Raw genomic sequence first — 23,800 nt, 5'->3', positions numbered from 1 at the left:
TTAGTGTGCAGGTGAGGGGACATCAAGACCCAGTTCTCAGCCCCCATAGTTATTATAATCCTTCAAGCATTATAAAATGATTTAAAATTGGCTGCCCTTGGGAACTTTTGTATACTCTACACTTAGCTCTTGTAGCAAATTCTGAAGTCTGAAACTGAAATTTTAGATAGGGTAGCAAAATCTGGAATTGAAGGGCCTTAAAGTAAACTTAGTGAAAACATCAGTTTTAGTAAATTGGAAGAATGACAGGACACTTATAACATTGGGGAAATGGTCAAGCTTTTCCTTCAGTAAAGGAGCAGGTAGAAATTCTGCATGGTGTACCTGTGTAGTCAAATGAACATACAAAAGATGTAGAGGGGTCAATGGTAAGCTAACAGAAAAGGTAGGTTTCATATGCAGCAGGTGCACTGGAGTAGTAAACACTATGAGCATGCAATAATAGTCTCTCAAATACCAAGACAGCTCCCTAATAGTAGTTGATAGCTTTTGCTCCTTGGGTAACCAAATTAGCAGTGGAGGTGATTATTCTAAAAGTGTGGTAACTTGAAGAAGAACGGACTAGTGAATGTTGAGAGCACTATTACTTCTGCTGGTAGCAAAGGGCTTACTCCTCAAGATCAAGTGTAGGTTGTGTGCAAAGTGCATTCCTGCATGGCAGCGTGACATGGACATGAGTTTTGAAGACCCTAATTAAAGCAACCCTAGTTACTGTGATCAACTTAATTGGCCAACCCTTTCTCTCAAAATTGTAGGCCTTGTAAATGTATTATAAACAATTGTTTTTTTTGACAAATTGCTTGCAATATTTAATTTTGTGAGTTTCTTCACATTCTGGGTTCAAATACAGTCTCAGTCAGTGAACATTGACTTTCATCCTTCTGGAGTCAATAAAATAAGTACCTAATGACAGTCTGGTGGGAGGGTTGTTATCATTCTTATTGATTATTCCCTCCCTTTAAAATTCAGTACTTTTATGTCTATATTAGAAGTAATAATTAATACCTTTTCCTTTTTGTTGGCTATTTTTTTCTTCATGCTTTTATAACTAACATTGTTTTAATTTTTCTCATTGCAGCAATGTGAAACCCGTGCCACTGGCCCCCAAATTTAGCCCTAACAGCCTTTCACTTTCTCGTAAGTGTGCAAGTTATTTCTATTTTAATTAGTGCATGACCTATTGTTTTATGCCCAGAATAAGTGATACTTTGTTTCATTGAAATATAGATATATATTCAACAAAGGATTAAGTAAAACATGGGGAAGCAATATTGAAATAAACGAAACCTTTGATAGGTAAAAATATATACCATATACAACAAACGACTAACAGGAAATTTTGTAAGGTGAACATGTATAATTCAATGGACTTACATCTCCATGCTGGCGGCACATAAAAAGCACCTGGCGCACTCTGTTAAGTGGTTGGTGTTAGGAATGGCATCCAGCCATAGAAACCATGCAACAACAGACAGTTGGGGTCTGGACAGTTCCCAGCTGACCTGTTTCATGTCGTACTGTCCAACCCTTGCCAGCATGGAAAGCAGACATTAAACAATGATGGTGATGGTGATGATGCAAAAAGTGTAGCGAGATCAAAGGCAGGCTAACAGAGAAGGTAGATTTCATATGCTGCAGGTGAACTGTGGTAGTAAACACTAAGAGCATGCAGAAATAGATTGTTTCAAATGTATATAAATATCTATATACAGTACAGTATACAGCAAACAACAGACAGGAAATTTTGACAATTGATGTCTGTGTATACAATATTTTTAGTGAATTCAACATTTTCAGGATTGGGATGCCTGTGAGATCCCTTTGCTATAAATAAACTGATCTTTTTCTCTGATGCATTCACCCCCAGCTCTACTGAGAGCATCATACAACCAACCATGTGTAAACATTAGTTGTATTGTAAAGAAAGTAATATATTCAAATTTAACAAAGGAAAATTAATATTCGTTAGTTTTTCTGATAAAAAATTTGATGAATTAATACTCATTATTTTCTTTCCATTTTGTGATAAATAAACTTAGTCTTTTTAAAAAAAGAAATTTTTTTATTTTCACTAATGATAGCTTAATGTTTTAAGCAATTTTGTTGAGCAATATTTATATGTCGGTGGCACATAAAATCACCCACTACACTCTCGGAGTGGTTGGCGTTAGGAAGGGCATCCAGCTGTAGAAACACTGCCAGATCTGACTGGCCTGGTGCAGCCTTCGGGCTCCCCAGACCCCAGTTGAACCGTCCAACCCATGCTAGCATGGAAAACGGACGCTAAATGATGATGATGATGATGATGATGATATATATATATATCATCATCATCTAACGTCCGTTCTCCATGCTAGCATGGGTTGGACGGTTCGACCGGGGATCTGGGAAGCCAGAAGGCTGCACCAGGCTCCAGTCTTATCTGGCAATGTTTCTACAGCTGGATGCTCTTCCTAACGCCAACCACTCCGTGAGTGTAGTGGGTGCTTTTTACGTGCCACCTGCACAGGTGCCAGGCGAGGCTGGCAACGGCCACGGTTGGATTGGTGTATTTTACGTGCCACCGGCACGGAAGCCAGTCGAGGCGGCGCTGGCATCGGCCACGAGTCGGATAGTGCTTTTTACGTACCACCAGACCAGGGATCCTGGCTGGTTCAATTCGATATACATATATATATATATGTTTGTGTGTCTGAGTGCATTCATTATATGGGGAGAGAATGAAAGAGAGAGTTGGGATTGCAAACCAAACCTGTAGTTATGTTACAGACAGACATGCAGATGGATTTCACTATATCATAATAACAGTTGTGAGAGAAATAATTTGTCTTTTAGATTGTGATGTGCAGCAGTTTTGAAGGTGCTGGACTATTAGTCACATTGTCACAAGTTTAGGACTTGATATGTTCATTGTGTTGCATCTGAGAGCAAGGCACTTAACTGTCTTTGCCTTGTCTTTGCTTGACTTACTACTTCACACGCACACACACCAGATAAAGGGAGTGGGGAGGTCTTATTTGACGGTTGAGTTGTTTGCAGCAGTAAAGGCATCCAGGTGTAAGATCAGTTACACTAACAAATAAACCACTACACTCATGCATGCATAAAAAGATCAGTGTTTATATTTCCTTCATTTATTTTGCATCCATTTTTTCTTTTCTTCTCCATATGTTAGCATGGGTTAGATGAGTACACATTATTGACACAATTGTTTTACAGCTGGATATCCTTATTATTCAAGTAAGGAATTATTCATTTCATTCATCTCTGAAGGGGCAGAGCTAAAGGATTACACAGATGCTTTTTTATGACTAGGAATGTCAAGAAACATCATAGATTTTATTGGATATATGCTTACAATCCATCTGAGATATTCAGTTGTATCTTCTGCTTTCTACAAATTATACACCACTATATATATATATATGATAAATAAAATATTCATTAAATACTACAAAATGTACACCTAGAACAGACACCAGAACCATAATACTTTGGCAGTTATTGACTGAAAAATACTAATACCTAGTTTCAAGCCTTTAACAATTAGACTAGGAACTAAATATCTCAGCAGCACTCACAAGATTTGCTGAGAATTAGGGTTCGGGCAAACAAAATAATACAGGTTGGATGTACAAAAGTAAACAACAGTAATTTGAAATGAAACAGTAGATGAAGACAATAAATAAATAAATATAGCCTATATATATATATATATATATAAATAAAATAAAATATCAGCATTGCTTATGTTATGTATGTATGTTTTGTGTAAGCACATATTAGCTGCAAGATTGCACCAAGGGGAAAAGTCCCTTTAAATTGCTGAGTATTAAGAAGACAGAATACCTCAAACCAGGTGAGACTACTTGCCCTGCAGGTGAACGAGAATGCTGGATATCGATTTCCCCTGATGCATTCCTGCAGAAAATAAGCATATAAACAAAACACATACATTCAGTATGTGACATCGGTAATATTGACATTGTGAGAGCTACTTATGATTCAAAACTCAAAACAAGGCGGCGAGGTGGCAGAAACGTTAGTATGCCGGGTGAAATGCATAGCCGTATTTCGTCTGTCGTTATGTTCTGAGTTCAAATTCCGTTGAGGTCGACTTTGCCTTTCATCCTCTCGGGGTCGATAAATAAAGTACCAGTTACGCACTGGGTCGATGTAATCGACTTAATCCCTTTGTCTGTCCTTGTTTGTCCCCTCTATGTTTAGCCCCTTGTGGGTAGTAAAGAAATATATTATTCAAAACTCAAATTATAATAACATTATTTTTGTCAAAACCATGTCGAAAGCAGATGTTGTAGGAGAAAGTTACTTTGACTACAAACCATGCAGTCAAAATAGTACCAGTTATTTTGCAATATGAGTGGGTGATGAAAAATACCTGGCTTTACGTAAAAGAAAATTCAGAAGGATCAGTTATGATTTTATTCAACATATTCCCCTCTCAGATTCACACTCTTATTGTAGCGGCCCTTTAGTTTTTCTAAGCCCTGTAAAAGAACTCAGAAGGCTGGGCCTCTACCTAGGCCTTTCGTGATACCCAGGAACTTTTCAGCACCTCTTCATGCCTCTCACTGGAACCTACTATGGCAACTGAGAGAGTGGCAAAAGTGTTGTACAAACTTTTATCACTTAAACCCTATAATCCTATAATTTACAGATATCTCACTATCATTTCATTTCTTGATCTGTTTTGTATTTTGTAAAGACCTATGGCAATAGATGTGTGATAACATTGTAGTCATATCTACACACATAAAGATAAAAGCAAATCAGCATACTCAGGCTCAATGTGAGATGGCTATCATCATAATATATATATATATATATATATATATATATATATATTACATGAACCAAAAACCATAGATAGCTGTTGCAAATGAGCATGACTTGGTAGCATGTACCCTGCTTTCACTAATTGTTTTAGGTGCTCATGTGATTACAAGCTGACATTGTCATCCTCTCAATCAACCTTCCTACTCTTGACCCAATGGAACATCAAAAATCCGAGCTGGAGAAAGAGAGCGTTGCACTAGCACTCAGATGGCACTCATTTTCAGCTGAGTAGACCGGAGCAATATGAAATGAAGTGCCTTGCTCCAGGGGACTACGTGAAAGCCTAACTCTAGGCCACATGTTTTCATACACACACTCACAAGCACACAAAGAGACAGAAGCACAGGTATGGGAATATGTTTAAGAGCTGAATTAATCTTCACCTGTGGAAGGGTTCTGTGGTCTCTTGCCCACCACAGCCACCTTCACCTGGTTTCAGCTGCCATGCCTATTTCTTTTAGATGTCTGGGTTCCAGGCAAGTATTCTGCTGGAGATAGTGTAAAATAATCACGTTTGTGTTTTTAATATTTATATAATTAAGAGAAATAACCTCTATTAAGTAATTCAATAGTGAAAGACATTATCAATATTATATAGAAAAAATTTAAATATACTTTAATAAATATTATTTTAAAAAGTCACTAAATTAAATAAACATTAAATTTAATTTAGTGATTTTTAAAAAATAATATTTATTATAGTATATTCAAATTTTTTCTATATAATATTTATTATAGTATATTCAAATTTTTTCTATATAATATTTATTATAGTATATTCAAATTTTTTCTATATAATATTTATAATGTCTTTCACTATTGAATTACTTAATAGAGTGGCACTTTGGGCATGTCTTCTACTATAGCCCCGAGCTGACCGAAGTTTTGTCATTGAATTCGGCAGGCGGAAGTTACTTCCGTGTATGTATATGTGCGTGTAGGTGCTTGTGCCTCTCCGAAAGAGAGAGAGGTTCTCTTAACTATATACATATATTATATATTGTGAATTTGAGTTATAATTGCTAAATTGAATTTTTCCCTGTAAGTTTGGAATTATATCCCCTATTATTATTATTATTATTATATTATTATTATATATAATATATATATATATATATATATATATATAATATATATATATATATATATATATACTGGAGTAAACACATAAATGTGAAACAAGGTGGAAAAAAGAGTACTCAAATACCAGTGGTAGAGTAATATGCTTTATCTAAAGCAGCAGAAAATTCAACAAAACCTGTTACTCTGATTTTACCTACACCACTCCCTCAGAGTAACAGGTTTTGTTGAATTCTCTGCTGCTTTAAATAAAGTATGTATATATATATATATTATATATATATATATATATATATGTAGTCAAATAAGGACTATTGGTGTTGAACCAAGTGAAGGATTAAGTGGTACCCTTCAAGAATGGTAGAATCTAGCATTGGTTTCACCACAACTCAATTTCACTCAGAAGGCTTGATGTGTACTGAAGCTATAGTAGAAAACTATTGCTCAGGTTTCATACAGTATGATCCAACTTAGAAGTCTGTCAATTTCCAAGCAAACTTCTTAGCCACATTCCTATGCTTTGCTATATCTATTTTTAACAACATAAAAAAATAAATAAATAAACTCCATTAATTAAACAAAAGATTAAGATCAGTTTGCAAAGAAGAGATTAATCTTAATCTAATTAGAGTTAATGAAAAAAATCGTTTGCACTTTGATGGTTTTCCTTAACCCTGGCAATACCAATCTCTGTTTTATGATAAGAAACCTGTCTGTTTTAAAATGTTTAAAATAAACTAATAATAATAATAAAAAAAATCCTAATCCAAATCAAGGTAGTGGAGCAGATAAAATGCAGGCTACATTTGTTTCCTAGTTAGCAAATCCTCTGATGTAATAATTACATAATGAAGGGTACACAGCTACCTACTCACCAGGCTGAAGATACCTTAATTATATGAAGGCTACACTGCCGTTAAGAAATCCCAAGTTAACTCGCTGAAGATACGATTTTAACTTAGGATTCCTTAACAACAAGGTAACCTTCATATAATTAAGGTATCTTTAGTTCAGTGAGTAGATAGCTGAGCACTCCTTGGTGAAGTCATTACTACATCAGAAGATCTGCTAACTAACATGTAGTCTGGATTTTACCTACACCACTCCCTCAATTTGGATGGTTGTGCATGTGTGTATGTATATATATATATATTATATATATATATACACACACCGTAAATCCTTGTGTATAATCCGCATCCCCCCCCCCTAGTGCGTACTATATACGAGGCTAAAAATGAAAAAAATATTTTCTAAGCAATGTCCGAGTCTCTATTTGCTGTCTGGCAATGTTTATTCAGACGCATTTTGTGATGTCAGGCATGAAAATACCTTAAGCTAAACCTGAAAGCAATGAAGTCATAAAAGAATCATCCATAACTTGCAGTAAGCAACATTTATTAAATGTTATTACTGATATTTCTTTATTTTCTACAAACAAAATGCGCAAAAAAGCTACACGTTTGCATTATGTTATATCTACAATAATAATAAAGGACATTACTGTATACAGTTTTACAAACCAAGGACGTTATATAGATCTCCTTGACTCAAGTTAGAGAAGGGGTGCGTATTATACACAAGGTTTAGGTTTTTCAGAGGTACAGTACCCTAAAAATCCCTTCATATTATACTCAAGGGCGGACATACTCGAGGATTTATTGTGTGTGTGTGTATATATATATATATATATATATATATATATATATAAAAGATGTATCTGTCTAGCAAGTGAGTTCGTCTGAAATTGTGTGTTGGAACTAAAAGCATGGGAAACATTGTTATTCATTCAAAAACACACAAAAACTGTTAATGTCAATTAAACATTTATTATTTAGTGCCAAAGTTTTCCTCACAACAGCTGTGCCCTAGTCATTGGCTCAGTTCCATTACAACTGGTTTGAGTCTGGGATGCAGTTAACCACAATGGAAATTTTGACACCAAATAATAAATGTTTCAGTGAAGACAAGTTTTTATGTGTTTTTGAATGGCTCATACATGTCTCTTCCACGCTGTAATTGCTTTATGTGTATTTCTATGTATGGCTTTGTGGTTAGAGCATTGGGTTCACAATCAGGAGGTAATGAGTTCGATTCCTGGACTAGGTTGTGTTGTGTTCTTGAGCAAGACGCTTTACTTCATGTTGCTCCAGTTCAATCAGCTGTAGAAATGAGTCGTGATGTCCCTGGTGGCAAGCCGTATCAGATTTTAACTTACCCTTGGATAACATTGGTGACGTGGAGTGCGGGAGGATGGTATGCTTAGGCAACTGCTGGTCTTCCATAAACAACCTTGCACGGACTTGTATCTCAGAAGGGAACTTTCTAGGTGCATTCATGACCGAAGGGACTCTTTATGAGTGTATTGTATGTGTGCGCATGTGTATAACTATTCTATATGTATATAAAGAAAGACCCTACTGTATTTTTATAATTAAATATTATTAGGAATTGTCTTAGTAATTAAAATATTTTGTGTAAGCAACTTATTGTGCATAAAGGACCTTCAAGGGTCATATGGAAGCCCAGTTGAGAACCACTGATGTAGAGATGGACTCATGTAAAACTAATATTTATCATAAATGCCTTTTGGATTTATTGAGAATGAACAATTAAGAGAGCGAGAGAGAGAGAGAAGGAAGTGAGAATGTTCTGAAACAGCAAAGTAATTTCTTCAGCACCGGCGTCCTTCATAAATACATCTGTCTGTGCCATTGGAGAAGTTGATTTGAAGGATGTCTAGGTGTGAAATTCCAAACACGTTTTAAAGCATAAACGTCACTAGTAAAGAAAAGAATTGAACTGCATTGAAAAAGCAGTATTGTCATAGTAGTTGTGTTGTAAACATTTAGTGAGGATGTGTATAACACTACTGTACTGCAAGCTAGGCCAACCTTTGTTAGTAGAAATAATGAATGTAAAATCAATGATGATGAAATGGTGATGAAAGTATTCTTAGAATGGTTGTGGTAAAAATGATGTTGATTGATAATGGCAATGATATTGACGTGTAAATAAATCCGTTTGAGTTTTTAAATTTGAAAAAAAAAATCTTTTTGTTTCTTCCAGATCTCTTCCCATTTTTAAGCAAAAGGTTAGCTCAGTCTGGCTGTGATACAGGTGAGTCTAACTATCATACATTATTATAACTGGGTGAGTGAGTGAGTGAGTGAGTGAATGAATGAGAGAGTTTCAGATGCTGACTAAATTGAAAGCAATACGATACATGAGTGAAGATACCGAATTAAGAAACAGTTGAATAGTAATGTATAAAGAATGATGAAAGGAAAGTAGTGCTAGAATTGTGTAAATAACATATGTGTAGATTTGATTGAATTTTAGTGAATATGAAATGATGAAAGTGAGTCTCATTAGTAGTCAGCTAGTAGAGGCATCACTGGAGATTTATTTGCAACTAAGCTAATAAATTGAGGGTGTCTCTAAGTTGTTTCATAACCTGATAAAAATAGCAAACAATTCTTCCTTCACATCACATCTACCACACTCTCTTACAACAAGGAGAACGCATTGAATAGTGTAGTTATCATCGTTGTTGGATTTATCTTGTATCTGAGAATTTAGCTTTTTTGCTGAATGCTTCCTTTATGGTGATGGCATTGATGACTGTAGACCAATTCTTACATAGTAGAATTGATGGCATTGACTGCATGGTAATACTGGTGGAGGATGAAGTTGATTTTGTTAAGTCTTTCTTCCCTGTCATTTGATTTCTTCCTTTTCTCTTCAGGTGGCTTCTAAGATTTGGGTTCTGATAGTGGTGGAATACCACCACTTGGTGCAACCCCAGGCTTGAAGTTCTAGATAGGTACATAAAAAGAGAGGCTGACCAAAGCAGGAATACTTTTTAATCAGGGCTGATATAGGGCTGAACAAAAGTTAATTATAAATTTAATATTTAGAAAGGAAAAATGCAATTAAAAACACACACACACACACACACACACCACACACACACACACACACACATATGCTCGTACGTGCACACACAGCAAAAGGAAAACTAGATATCTCATTACTGAAATCAATCTACTGTTCAATCAAATAAACAATCTAAAAATGTTTGTGCCTGCACAAATATCATTATAAATATTCTTAGTTAGTTCTTGATCTCTCTGACTGTATGTAAGACATTTTGCAGATACAGAGAAAGGCAGTGACAAAATCATGCTTTAAGTTTACTGAAATTCAATATGAAGACAGTAATAAAGTAAATGAATCTTTGTCGGTTTCACTGATGTGTATTCAGCTGTTTGATCAAATGAACTACATGCTCATTGAATTAGCATGCAAGAAGCTGAGTATTCGATAAATGTGTGTGTTCTTAACGATAATTAGGCAATATCAGAGTGATGCAGATTGCTTGGTACTGGCATAGTAGTGTGGTTAAGAAGTTTACTTCCCAACCATATGATTTCAGGTTCAGTCCCACTGTGTGACGCCTTGGGCAAGTGTCTTCTTTTATTATGGCCCTGGACCAACCAAAGCCATGTGATTGAGTTTGGTAGACTGAAAGAAGCCCGTTGTGTGCGTGTGCATGTGTTTGTCTTAATATTGCATGATTGTTGTAAATGAATATGGTTCGTTTCTAATATTCCGCAAAAAACATATCTGGTCATGAGGGAAAATATTATCCTGCTTGGAAACTGATAAGGGTTGGCAACAGGAAGGGCATCTGGCCACAACAACTTTTTTCTCAGTATTCATGTAACCCATGCTAGCAGGAGTGGCTGTGTGGTAAGTAGCTTGCTTACCAACCACATAGTTCTGGGTTCAGTCCCACTGCGTGGCACCTTGGGCAAGTGTCTTCTACTATGGCCTCAGGCCGTTCAAAGCCTTGTGAGTGGATTTGGTAAACAGAAACTAAAAGAAGCTCATCGTATATATGTATGTATATATATATATATATATGTGTGTGTGGCTGTATTTGTCCCCCTAGCATCGCTTGACAACCGATGCTGGTGTGTTTACATCCCTGTAACTTAGCGGTTCGGCAAAAGAGACCGATAGAATAAGTACTAGGCTTACAAAGAATAAGTCCCGGGGTCGATTTGCTTGAGTAATGGTGGTGCTCCAGTATGACCGCAGTCAAATGACTGAAACAAGTAAAAGAGACATGGTTTTGCAGAATGTTAGAAATGAATAACATTTACAGCAGTCACATGATGTCAAGACAAGGACTGATAGACACACATATGCTCATACACTCAGTTCTGAGTTTATTGTTTATTATAATTGTTATCATGTAGCCTTATAACGGTGTAGTTATAACATGAAAATCTCATATCCTTTTAATTGTATTCCATGCATTGATTCATTAGACAAGTCATTTTAAAGCATTGGTCATTTGAAATATGGCTTAATGACCGAGGGAAGTGTCAAATCATTTGACATCATTGATAGTACTACTACTAATAACGATTTCAAAGTTTGGCATGAGGCCAGCAATTCTGGGGGATCCGTCCAAAATCACCCCTAGTACCAAGGATGAGAGCCCACTGTACTTTCTTCCTTCCTTCCAACTCGCAGGTCTACATTGAGAGTGGTACCATCCTCGCTTGCCATTTTTGCAACTTAATAATAATAATAGTAATAATAATAATAATAATGATAGTAATAATAATAATAATAGTAATAATAATAACAATATGAAGACAACGGCTGGCAGAATTATCAGCATGCTAGACAAAATGCATTTTGTCCATCTTCCTTATTTAGATTCTGCTGAAGTCAGCTCAGCTGTTCATCCTTTCAGGACTGATGAAAACAAACACCAGTTGAGCACTGGGGTTGATGTAATCAACTAACCCCATTCCCTCCAAATTTCAGGCCTTGTGTCTACAGTAGAAAAGATTATTATTATTATTATTAAGGCGGTGAGCTGGCCAAATTGTCAATGGGCGAAATGCTTAGTGGTATTTCGTCTGCTGCTACATTCTGAGTTCAAATTCCGCTAGTGTCGACTTTGCCTTTCATCCATTTGGGGTTGATAAATTAAGTACCAGTTAAACATGGGTTGATGTAATCAATAGACCGCTTCCCCACAAAGTCCAGGCTCTATGCTTATAGTAGAAAGGATTATTATTATTGAGTGAGAGAGCAGTGCAAGCCATCAAAGTGACACTGGGGTAAAATATACGAAGCCCAGTATACCCATCATGACTACCCATCTGATAAGGGTACACTAGACACATGCATCACAACCATATGTGCGCGACATGGTGATCTCATATCAAGATAAACAGCACATGACCTTGCAGGTGGGGCCCAGTTAGAATTTTCTTCTGGTGGAGTAACCCCTCCCGCTCAAAAGGTCCCTGAATAAGGGTTGTTTAAGGATGTTGAAAGAACCACCCATGTTTCCAGATATGAATTATTCAAACCCCAAAGAATTCCTCTCAACACATGGCTATGATGCTCCCCAATTACATATCATCAGCTTATTATTATTATTATTATTATTATTAAGGCAGTGAGCTGGCAGAATCATTAGCATGCTGGACAAAATGCTTAGTGGTATTTCACCCATTGCCATGTTCTGAGTTCAAATTCTGCCGTGGTCAACTTTGCCTTTCATCCTTTTGGGGGTCAATAAATTAAGTACCAGTGAAACACAGGTTGATGTCATCAGCTGGTTCTCTCCCCCCCCCAAAAAAAAATTTCAGTCCTTGTGCATATAGTAGAAAGAATTATTATTAGTAGTAGTAGTAATAGTATAAGTAAATTTGTAGTTGTTTGGTTAATATTATCACTATCGTTTTACTTTCATTGTGTTTTACAGATTCTGACATCCATGATGTGGCATATACCTTGATGTCTATGAAAGGACTCAATAAACGTAAGTACTTCAAAGACCAATAAAAAAAAAAAAAAAACAACCCTTTGAACAAAGACCAGATTTATGTATATAAGTAACTGATCATTCATCATCATTGCTTTTATGTTTTTATGCTCATTCTTTAACCATGCTGGCATGGGTGGAATGGTGTTTGTTATTGCTGTATTTTACAGACGGATACTTTTCCTGATGCTGTCTCTCGTTTTTGAGGCCAGTATTTCATTCTCCAACTTCACATAAATCACTGTTTAGCTAGACTTTTTTTTTTATCAATTAATAGGTGCAGGTGTGGCTGTGTTGCACGAAGCTTGCTTCCCAATCACATGGTTCCTGGTTCAATCCTACTGCATGACACTTTGGACAAGTGTCTTCTACTATAGCCTCAGGTTGACCTAAGCCTAATGGGTGGATATGGTTGACAGAAATGGAAAGAAGCCTGTTGTGTGTATGTGTATGTGTATATATATATATATTATATATATATATATATATATACACACACACACACACACAGATATATATATATAATTGTTAAAGAGGACATATATATATATATATGTTTGTGTGTGTCTGTGTTTGGCCCCTCATCACTGCTTGAGAACTGGTGTTGGTGTGTTCACATCCCCCATAACTTAGCAGTTCAGCAAAAGGGACTGACAGAATGAGTACTATATATAATACATTAAAAATCAGTCTGCATCTTGCTTGCTTGTAATGTTACCCAGCCAAACTGGCGTATAATGGGAGAAATACTATGAATTAAGTTGCCCTTGAAATGTTAAATGTTAATATGAACAGAATAAAGCAAATTTTGCATAAATCGGACAAATGGTTATGGAGATATTAGGGATTTTTGGGGTATAAATATCCAAAATGGTGCATAATGGGAAAATATTTTGAAAATAACTTAATCCTGAAAGTGAAGAACCTCTTACCTTTTGATTAGGCACAGTGACTTGGCAAAGAAAAAATACAATTTTTTTTTTTACTGTAAATGTTTCTATTTTCACTTTCGTTAAAAACAATATTTAATCATTTAGAAATATTTTTAAGTCAATGTGATTTCAGAAATGTAAGTTGTTTGTACAGTAAATATTTATATTTTAGCTTTCTTTAAACAGACAATATTTTAAATTATTTGAAAGTGAAAATGACTTTAAAAATATGGTAAATATTTCATAAAAGACCTTTTCCGAGTGCATTCAACCTGTCTCACCTCCAAAGATTTGGTTGCGATTTTTATCATGTCCTGCTACTATGTAACAGCTACTTGTGATAAAGGACCTGAAATACCTGTTATGTGGTAGCAGGGTGTGTAAGAAATAGCAGCCAAATCTTTCCTTTTCTGGTGAAAGGAGCCATTTATGCGTGATTTTGTGTCACATTGTCACATTGAAAGCATGTGAAATAACTTGGAAAAGAAAAAAAAACCCCCACAAAACAAAACTCCTTTGGCGGGAAACTCAGACTTTTCTGGTGACCCAATGGGTCATGGGTAATCTAGCCTAGTATATATATATATGTATTAATTATGTAATGAGTTCTTATGCTTAGTTAATGGTTGTTGTTTTTATCCAATGAAAAACATCTATCTTTCTGTCCCTGGACTGGCATTTCATTTATTGATTTTGTAAATGATTGAGAAATCTGTTTTTGTGAAACTTTGAAGTCACTGTCAATATTTTGTATACGCTGGTGGCACGTAAGAGAACCATCCGAATGTGGCCGTAGCCAGCACCGAGTGCCGGTGGCATGTAAGAGAACCATCCAAATGTGGCCGTTGCCAGCCTCACCTGGCCTCCGTGCCGGTGGCATGTAAAAAGCACCATCCGAGCATGGCCATTCGCCAGCCTCGTCTGGCACCTGTGTCGGTGGCACGTAAAAAGCACCCACTACACCCACGGAGTGGTTGGCGTTAGGAAGGGCATCCAGCTGTAGAAACACTGCCAGATCTGACTGGCCTGGTGCAGCCTTCGGGCTTCCCAGACCCCAGTTGAACTGTCCAACACATGCTAGCATGGAAAGCGGACGTTAAACGATGATGATGATAATGATATATATATATATATGAATATAAAAATTATGTAATGAGTCTTTATGCTCAGTTAATGACAGTTTTTATTCAGTGGAACCCCCCCCCATCTCATGCTCTCCATCTGTCTCTCTCTAGATTGGTGTTTTAATTATTGATTCCTAAATGATAAAAAGCATAGTTGACCTTGGCAGGATTTTGGACTTAGGGTGTAGAGAGCCGGAACTAATACTTGCAAAGCAATCCATCCAGCACTTAATGAATTTGCTGATTCGCTACCCATACATATTTTATTCACAACATGTGTTCTCTTGGTCCTTTAGTAATAAACCACACAAGGTCATGATAACTGAAAGCTTGTAATAAAATCTATAACAGAAACTATTAAAGACAAGACATGCTGACAACATCTGTAGTCAATAGTCTGGAAATGGCAGGGGGTGGGTGGGTGGGGGGGTGAGGAATGGTTCCACCAAGTCAAGCGATCTGCACGGGCATTCTTTATGCTGGTGAAATTTTCATGGTTATAGATTTTGTGAACCACTCAGATGCGAAGAGCAAATAGTGGAATCAATATTCCTCAACAATTATATTATCTGGGGTTGAATTTGAGTCGCAAATGATACTATTGATTAGAAAATGAATTAATGGTGTTCAGAAATTCAGTCTTTGAATTTTATTTTTCTAATATAGATATATATATATATAATCCGATGTTGATTTTTTTTTTTTTAACTAGACACAAAGTTTATTTTTATATCAGTGAGAGGATATGATTCATAAAAATCGGTCCCATTGCACCCACTATAGTAATTTTACTGACCCTCCTCCTCTCCTTCCTCTTCCTCCTTTTCCATGTGATGAAAGATATTTTTATTTGAAAGCAGTATACATCAAATAATGTAAAAGATTTAAAGACATAATTCCTGCTACCACTGCCCCCCCCCCCCCCCCACCACCACCACCAGATCTTTGGGTGCCTTTAGTGGAGTTTACCAGACACCATCACATTCCCAGTTCTTTCCTTGCTGAAGGTTTTCTTACAAAAATGTTTTGGGCTGCATATCATCACAACAGTCTGAGAGGGCCTACAAAACACACACACACACACACACACACACACACACACACATATCCTTCCCTTAGTAATTTATATAACAGGAATTGTTTCTGTACCAACTTGCTAATGAGAACACTGCAACCCAGCAAGTAAAAACTCAACAAATACCATTTCAGCAGGTACCACAACTTAGCAAGAACTAACATTCACACACACACACATCTATACACACACGCATACACATATATGTATACACACATCTATACACACTCACACATACACTTAGTTTGTACTTGCTATGTTGTTGCTTGTTGAGTTTTTTAATTGCGGATTTGTAATCCTCACTAACACCTCTTTCTGTTTTCCTCTACATACATAATGGCGGTGCCCCAGCATGGCCACAGTTCGTGAGCTGAAACTAGATAAAATAAAATAAAATAATAAATAAATACATGCATGTATACACAAACATATTACTGTTTTGCATTCACTTTTCCATGGTGGTCTGGGTTGGATGGGTTTTCTTAAGTGTTCTATGGTAGAATACCTTCCCTCTTAGCAAAGCTTCTTGTCATCTCTGATAATGTATAGGGATATGGAGTTCTTGTTTTAAAACCATTTTGGGATTGGATCTTGAAGTACATATAAAGCTATACAGTAATCACTTGCCATAACACGGTTCAACTATCGTGCCTTCAGTACATTGCGGATTTTTCTGGCTTATATAATGTCAATGTATATCACAGATTCCTCCGTGTATCGTGGGTTTCTGCAGTTGATGGTTATTTATTTTTTAGATTTTAATTATTTCTGTGGCATTTTCATGCCTAAAAATTCATAAATTAATAAATAAAAGTACAGTACTGTATAAACACTGTATGAATAAATACTGTATAATTAAAATATACCAAAAGACAATATGTAGTGTACTGTAGATGAGTAAACAAAGAACTGCACGTACTGTATGGAAAGCAAAACTCGGGAGCTGAGCATGTGGTGTTGTTTTGCATTTATAATAAAATAAGTACAAACATACATACATACATGCGTATGGGCATACACACGTACATGTACACACACATATATACATGCGCATATACATACATATGCAGATGCGTACGTACGTGCATACACACATACATACGCACATACATACGTGTGTGTGTGTATATATATATATATATATAACTTGAACTAACTAAATGTAAGGGGGAGGGGGGAGAAAAAAGATAGGTTTTAGAGTTTTGTCGTGGGGGTAAGGGTCGTAAATCACTTCTTAGTTTCGGCGGGGGGGGGGGGGGTTGAAATTTGATATTGTTGTAATGAGTGGTCAGTCTACACCTATCCATCACTACAGGTTTATAGCTTTAAGTTTATAATGTGTGCATGCATGCATGCATACATACGTACATATATATAACGAACTAACTGTTACTTTCTCAGATGCAGCACAGATTTTTGTCAGTGAACAGGTCGTGATCTTAAAGCAACGAAAATATGTTGACAAATTAAACTTAAATGTTGAAGTGAATCGAACAGCTTTTGTGTGTTTCTTAAATGGCTTATGAACACCTTCCACGCTGCAATTGTTTTCGTTTCAGCACATGATCTCGGATCAAATCACTTGCTATGCAAGTACATCTCCATAAATATATACAAATTATAAAGATATATGCAGCACAGTACTGTTTCTACTTCGCAGATTTTCACCTGTTGCGGGGGGGGATTTGGAATGTAACACCTGCGATAGTCAAGGGATTACTGTAAATAACAGCATTGAATTGAAAAGCCCTTTTTGGTTGAAAAAAGCAGAGGTTGCTTGTGTGACTTGAACCTACATTTCCTGTAGACATTGGAGGCATTTTATCATTGGACCAAAGCAATTCATTTCAGAAACTTTTTTCCTACCAGCGAGAATTGTATGTTGCTGATGTCACAAAAATGTGTAAACTTTAGAGAGAACATGGAACAATTCTTTTTTTTTTTTTAAATTGGACCATGAGGTACATATAAAAACTATAAATAAGAGCATGTAAATATATATGTATATATATAAAAAATCCTCTTCCCTCCAGTCATCATTACTCTCTACCTTGTCCCGCCCTCTCTGTCCTTTCCTTCCACCCTCTCTGCCTTGGCCACCTGCACTCACCAACCCAATCACCTACACTCACCACTCCAACCATCCATATTCATATTCCAACCATCCCATCCTCCACCATCACACCCCAACCATCTATCCTGAACCTCACCCTAACTTCACACTCCAACTATCAACCCTCACCTTCAGCCATCCCTCTCACCCCATACATCCCCCTTCATACCCCAGCCGTTCCCCTCACATTCCAGCCGTTTCCCCTCACATTCCAGCCGTTTCCCCTCACATTCCAGCCATATCCATCACACCCCAACCATCAACCCTCACCCCAGCCATTCCCCTCACACCCCAGCCATCCTCCTTGCACCCCAGCCATCTTCCTCACACCCCAGCCATCCCTCTCACACATCAGTCATATCCCTCACACATCAGCCATATCCCTCACACCCAAGTCATATCCATCACACCCCAACCATCTGCTCACATCTCAATCCTCCACCATTACACCCCAACCACCTATCCTGACCCTCACCCTAACTTCTCACATTCCAACCATCAACCTTCACGAGCTGCGAAAGAGCACTCTGGAAATTATGAAGAGTTGTTTTAAATCAAAGGTTTTCAAGAGGGGCCATATGGAACTCAAGGGAAGCGTTTTGGAGCAAAGGGGCTCTCTTGTACCAAAGAGCACTCTTTCTATAGACAACATCTTGATCTCATAAGTGTCACATGATGGAAATAAACGCAATTACCAAATTTTCAATTCATTATTCCGTTTTTTTTTTTGTATTTCAATTTGCACATCTGTACTCTCGACTGCGTACAAGGGCATATGTGAAACGACATCCTGTATTTTTTAATCATTATCTGCTGATATCAAAATAAGTAGTATATTGAGTAAATAAAACTATTTTCTAGGGTGGGTGGGGGTATTTGTGACTCCAAGGGTCAAAAGGGGGATTTTGGCCAAAATGGGCTGAGAACCTTTGTTTAAATAATAATCTCCTATAATAAGGCTAATTTTTAAAATAGTTACAAGGCCAGAAATTTAGTTGCATTTGATTATGTGGACCTCTTTACTTGACTGTTGCTTTATCGTTATCTATATATAAAAAATACATGGTCAGGATTGGCTGTGTAGTAAGTAGCTTGCTTACCAACTACATGGTTCCGGGTTCAGTCCCACTGCATGGCATCTTGGTCAAGTGTCTTCTACTATAGCCTTGAGTTGACCAAAGCCTTGTGAGTGGATTTGGTAGACGGAAACTGAAAGAAGCCCATCATATATATATGTGTGTGTGTCTGTGTTTGTCCCCCTAGCATTGCTTGACAGCCGATGCTGGTGTGTTTATTTCCCCACCACTTAAGCCATTCAGCAAAAGAGACTGATAGCATAAGTACTAGGCTTACAAAGAATAATTCCCGGGGTCGATTTGCTCGACTAAAGGCGGTGCTCCAGCATGACGACAGTCAAATGACTGAAACAAGTAAAAGAGTAAAAGAGGGTCAAGTCAGTCTTAGTGGGATTTGAACTCAGAATTTATATGCTGTAGAATCCTAATGTTAGTACCTGAATTTTGGTAGTGGGCATACACTGTTGATAATATAGTTAACTAGCACTTATTTTATGAACTCTTAAAGGGATTCAAACCCAGCCTTTTAAACAATATAACTAGATATTGTAATACTCTCTGCCTGATGCTCTTAATCTATATACTACTAAAACTCTGTGATTGCTTGCGTGCGTACTTGTCTGTAATTTAATATTGTCAAACTGGTGCATAATGGAAAAGTACTCTCTAAGTAAGGTAGCTCTGAAATATGAATACAGGCAGAATAAAACAAGATTTGTGTAAATTGGACCACAGATTCTCGAGATATGTGGTTTTTTTGGGGTTTGTTTCCACAAATTTAAGCAGTGAAATCTGGAGTTATTACTCTTTACTGTGAACGCCTTTAGAAATCACTAAACCAGCACATATTGGGAAGATACTCTGAAAGTAAGGTACCATTGTAATGTGAATACAAATGGAATAAAACAAGTGTCATGTAAATTAGACTATGGGTTCCTGAGATGTGCATTTTTTTCGGGTACCTTGAATTGTTGGTAACCCAATGGGTCAGTGGTAGTCTAGTAGTAAACAAATTTCACCAAGTGCAACTATGTCTCTCATCCCTTCGAGATCGATAAAATAATGTAATCAGTTAAATACTGGGGTTGATTGTATTGACTAACAACCTTCCCCACTAAAGTTGCTGGCCTTGTGCCAAAATTTGAAGCAATTACCGCTATTATTGTTAATTTGTTTGCAGCTCATTTGCTCAAACAACTGGAATACTAGTCGTTGAAACCAAAGGAAGCTCATTTACTTACATTAACATTGAGGTGGGTGAGCATCAACAGGAAAGAAATTGTGTGAGAACTTCAATAAAATCCTTCTTCCCTCAGCCATATGTCTTAAACCATTTTGAAGTCATGGCTATTATTTACCTTTGATATATATATATTTTTCCTTGTTTAACCCTTTTGTTACCAACCCGGCTCAGGCTCTGTTGTACAAATGTCTTGTTTTCTTAAGGTTTCAATTAAAATCTTCAACCAAACCTTAGTCACATTTTATGTTCCTGATATAAGCTGAATGATAACTAAGTTATTTTACTAAATTCTTTGTTATATTTAAAGTAATTGAAAGAAACGCAGAACATCTCAAAATAAATACAATAACAAAAGGGTTAAAGGATGGTTGAACCATTATTACAACATGTTGATGCCTAATTTCTGTTCAAGTGGAAGGAAGTAGAAAACGTGACTTAGATCGGAACTTTTTTAACAAAATTGAAATTCATGATTTAAAAGCGAGAAATCTGTTACTTTATCATTTTTTTTTTCCTCTCATTTATATATATATATATATATATATATATATATATATATATATATTATTTATTTATTATTTATTTATTTATTTATTTAATAAGTCTTTGGTTTCTTTCTGAAGTAATTTCTAATTTCTTGTTATTCTTGTAGAAAATTCCAGACGATCTGGAGATGTGGAGAACTCAGGTGAAAATAATACTCGTTTGAAACTGAAAAGAAAACAAAGGTAAGTTTCTTGTGTCTGTTGGCATGGTTACTACTTCGGAGATTAGCATTATCCTCCCACTTTTTGTTTTTTTTTAAAGATATATCTTTGTACCTGCCGTACTGAATATAGTTCAGGTTTTACATCTATTTTGTGAACCACACCGGATTTTAAATTGAAAACCATGTTATCTCTTCATCATTATCCAACAGCTTACCATTTCCGCTCTCTTATCTGAATTTTTTTCATTTTTTTTTGTTAGTTTGTTTTTCTTCTTACTCTATATTGACATTTGACGAAGTTTATGTTAATTAGATAATCTTAAGCACCACTTCTGCAGCGATCAAGAGGACTATAAAATGGATGGGTTATCTTCTTAATGAAAAAGTAATATAGATGTGAAGACAAAAAAAAAAAGACAGCAGTATTACAAATTGACTAAATTATTTATTAAAGAACTCTGGCAGATATCTTCTGACAGAAAAATATAGGCTCATGATGTATTGGTCCAATTGTTCAGTGCTCTGCTGCATAGCCACAAGGCTGTTGTTGATCTTGCATTATTTAGGAAGGGTCTTGGAACAACAGTGAAGGAAATAAACAAGAAAATATTTACTTTTTTAAATCTATGCAGTCCACAAAACTCCATTAGGTTGGTGCTTAACTCTTGCTTCTGTAATATCACAAAGGGAACAAATGATTAGGAGATTTTGTTTTTACCTTTTTTTTTGCCTCAGTAGCCCACTTCAGCAAATGGGGATTTGCAAACATCGCTTTTGCATGCTTTTCAAAGAAAAACAAAACGTTTTGATCAAACAAATGCTAATTTTGCACTCTGGTTTGTTTTCTTGCCGCATCCCTTGAATCTTGTATTTTATAGCATGTACCACCTTTTAGATATTTATGCTCTGTGTTTAATTCTTTAGAAAATTACTAAAAAATTTGAGCAGCTATGTCATCTTTAACATCGTCATTTAATATCCATTTTCCATACTGGCGTGGGTTGGATGGCTTGACAAGAGCAGGCAAGGCCAGGGGCCAAGACCAGGTTCCTTAGTCTGTTTAGGCATGGTTTCTACAGCTGAATGCCCTTCCTAACACCAACCATTTTACAGAGTGTACTGGATGCTTTTTATGTGGCACCAGAACCCACACCAATGCTTTTAACCTGTGACTAGCATCAGTGCGTTTTACATGGCACCAGCACCAGTGCTTTTTATGTATGGCATCTTGACCAAGACATCTTTACTTCAGACCTCAGTTGACCCAAGCCTTGTGAGTGTAAGTGGGTGGATTGAAACTGTAGAAGCATGTTGAATGGTCTGTACCTGTAATTTAAAGTTCTTGTCTGGTTACATTGTCATGGTGCTTCTGCCTCAAATGTCTGGAATATTCAACCATTTTACAGACTAATTCAATGACTAAATCATTCACTTGGCTGGATAAAATGGATGCTCATACATTGAAATTGTGAAAGAAAGTACGCGCATACGCACGCACGCACGCACGCACGCACTCACTCACTCACTCACTCACTCACTCACTCACTCACTCACTCACTCACTCACTCACTCACTCGCTCGTTCATCATATAGACTCATAAGACCAGTTTCTGTTGTGTATATATTCTTCCCCTGGATGGGATGTCAGTCTATCACTTAATTACTCATTTTTGCCAGCTGAGTGAACTGGAGCAACATGAAATGAGACTTTTTTTCAGGAACACAATGCATCACCCAGTTCAAGAATGAAAACCCCAGTCTTACAATCATGAGTCCAACACCTTAACCACTAGGCCAGATGCTAATGTGTGTGTGTGTCTTTGTGTGCATGTGCACACACACATGCACTCATACTTTCTTTCTCTTCCTATGAATTATAGCACTCTAATAGTTATTGTTTTATCTTCGATAGTTTGAGTTATTCTATTTTATTTATTTATTTTAAATTTTTTCTTTCTTTTGCAGAGGTGCTCCATATGGTCCTGTTCGCAAAAAGCAAGCTGGCCCAATTGTATGTACCAGCAGCCCGAGTGAGGATCACAACTACAGTGCCACATCAACTCAAGCAACAGACGACGACAGCTATGATGTATCCAGCTCTTCTATCGATGATGAGTATGACTTTGGCCCTGAACCAGATGAAGGTGAAGATGATGAGGATGCCTACAGTGACTTTGACAGCTACCACAGTGATTTTGATGAAGAAGAAAGCTTCAGCGAAGAGGATACTGGGAACCGCCCACACCAGGCTAATGGCTCTCAGCAAGCAGTGTCTTCAAACGCATCAGTTATTACGTCTGTTGTCAGTATGACAACTGCAAGCCCAAGCATCGACTCTGCGACAAAGACTGTCACGAAAGAAGGATTTCCTTTCGTTCCGCAGTCAGGTAAAAATGCTAATGAAGCTAGGGACAAATTCATTAACAGACAACACCGCAGTAAGAAGCGGTTGCCCATTCTTGATGAAGACGAGAAAAAGAAAATTGCCGAGGGTGCAGATGCACTTTTGAACCTGGCAGGGATCAAGACAACTCAGATAACGAAAACATCTACCACAGCTGCAGTTGCAGTAGTTGCAACGACAGCCACTACAAACACATCACTCTCACTAACCCCTACACCAGCCATTGAAGCACCGACGTTTACCGTGATTGGTTCACAAGATTCAACCTTATTGAATGGCTCAGAAACATGGACAGAGGTTTGCAGCTCGGTGCTCGAGACATCCGCCA

The 23,800-nt window shown here is 36.9% G+C and overlaps 1 protein-coding gene across 4 annotated transcripts in view; it reads left to right on the top strand.

The window, feature by feature from the left end:
- The window catches only part of LOC115209221 (forkhead box protein N3), a 418,284-nt gene that overhangs the window by 393,678 nt on the left and 806 nt on the right, over positions 1-23,800 (top strand). For 3 of the 4 annotated variants that reach the window (XM_029777488.2, XM_036500949.1, XM_036500950.1), the window contains 5 exons: positions 1,079-1,137; positions 9,007-9,057; positions 12,737-12,793; positions 21,012-21,087; positions 23,034-23,800. The exon at positions 23,034-23,800 is cut by the window's right edge and continues 806 nt beyond it. In XM_029777488.2, coding sequence (XP_029633348.1) covers positions 1,079-1,137; positions 9,007-9,057; positions 12,737-12,793; positions 21,012-21,087; positions 23,034-23,800 — 1,010 coding nt within the window. The remainder of the gene's footprint in view (positions 1-1,078; positions 1,138-9,006; positions 9,058-12,736; positions 12,794-21,011; positions 21,088-23,033) is intronic. The other variant, XM_036500948.1, reaches the window with a different exon arrangement.

Source organism: Octopus sinensis, linkage group LG3 (genome assembly GCF_006345805.1).
Source record: "Octopus sinensis linkage group LG3, ASM634580v1, whole genome shotgun sequence".
NCBI lineage: Eukaryota > Metazoa > Mollusca > Cephalopoda > Octopoda > Octopodidae > Octopus > Octopus sinensis.
Note: the sequence above shows the minus strand (reverse complement) of the source record. Positions and strands in the feature narration are given on the sequence as shown.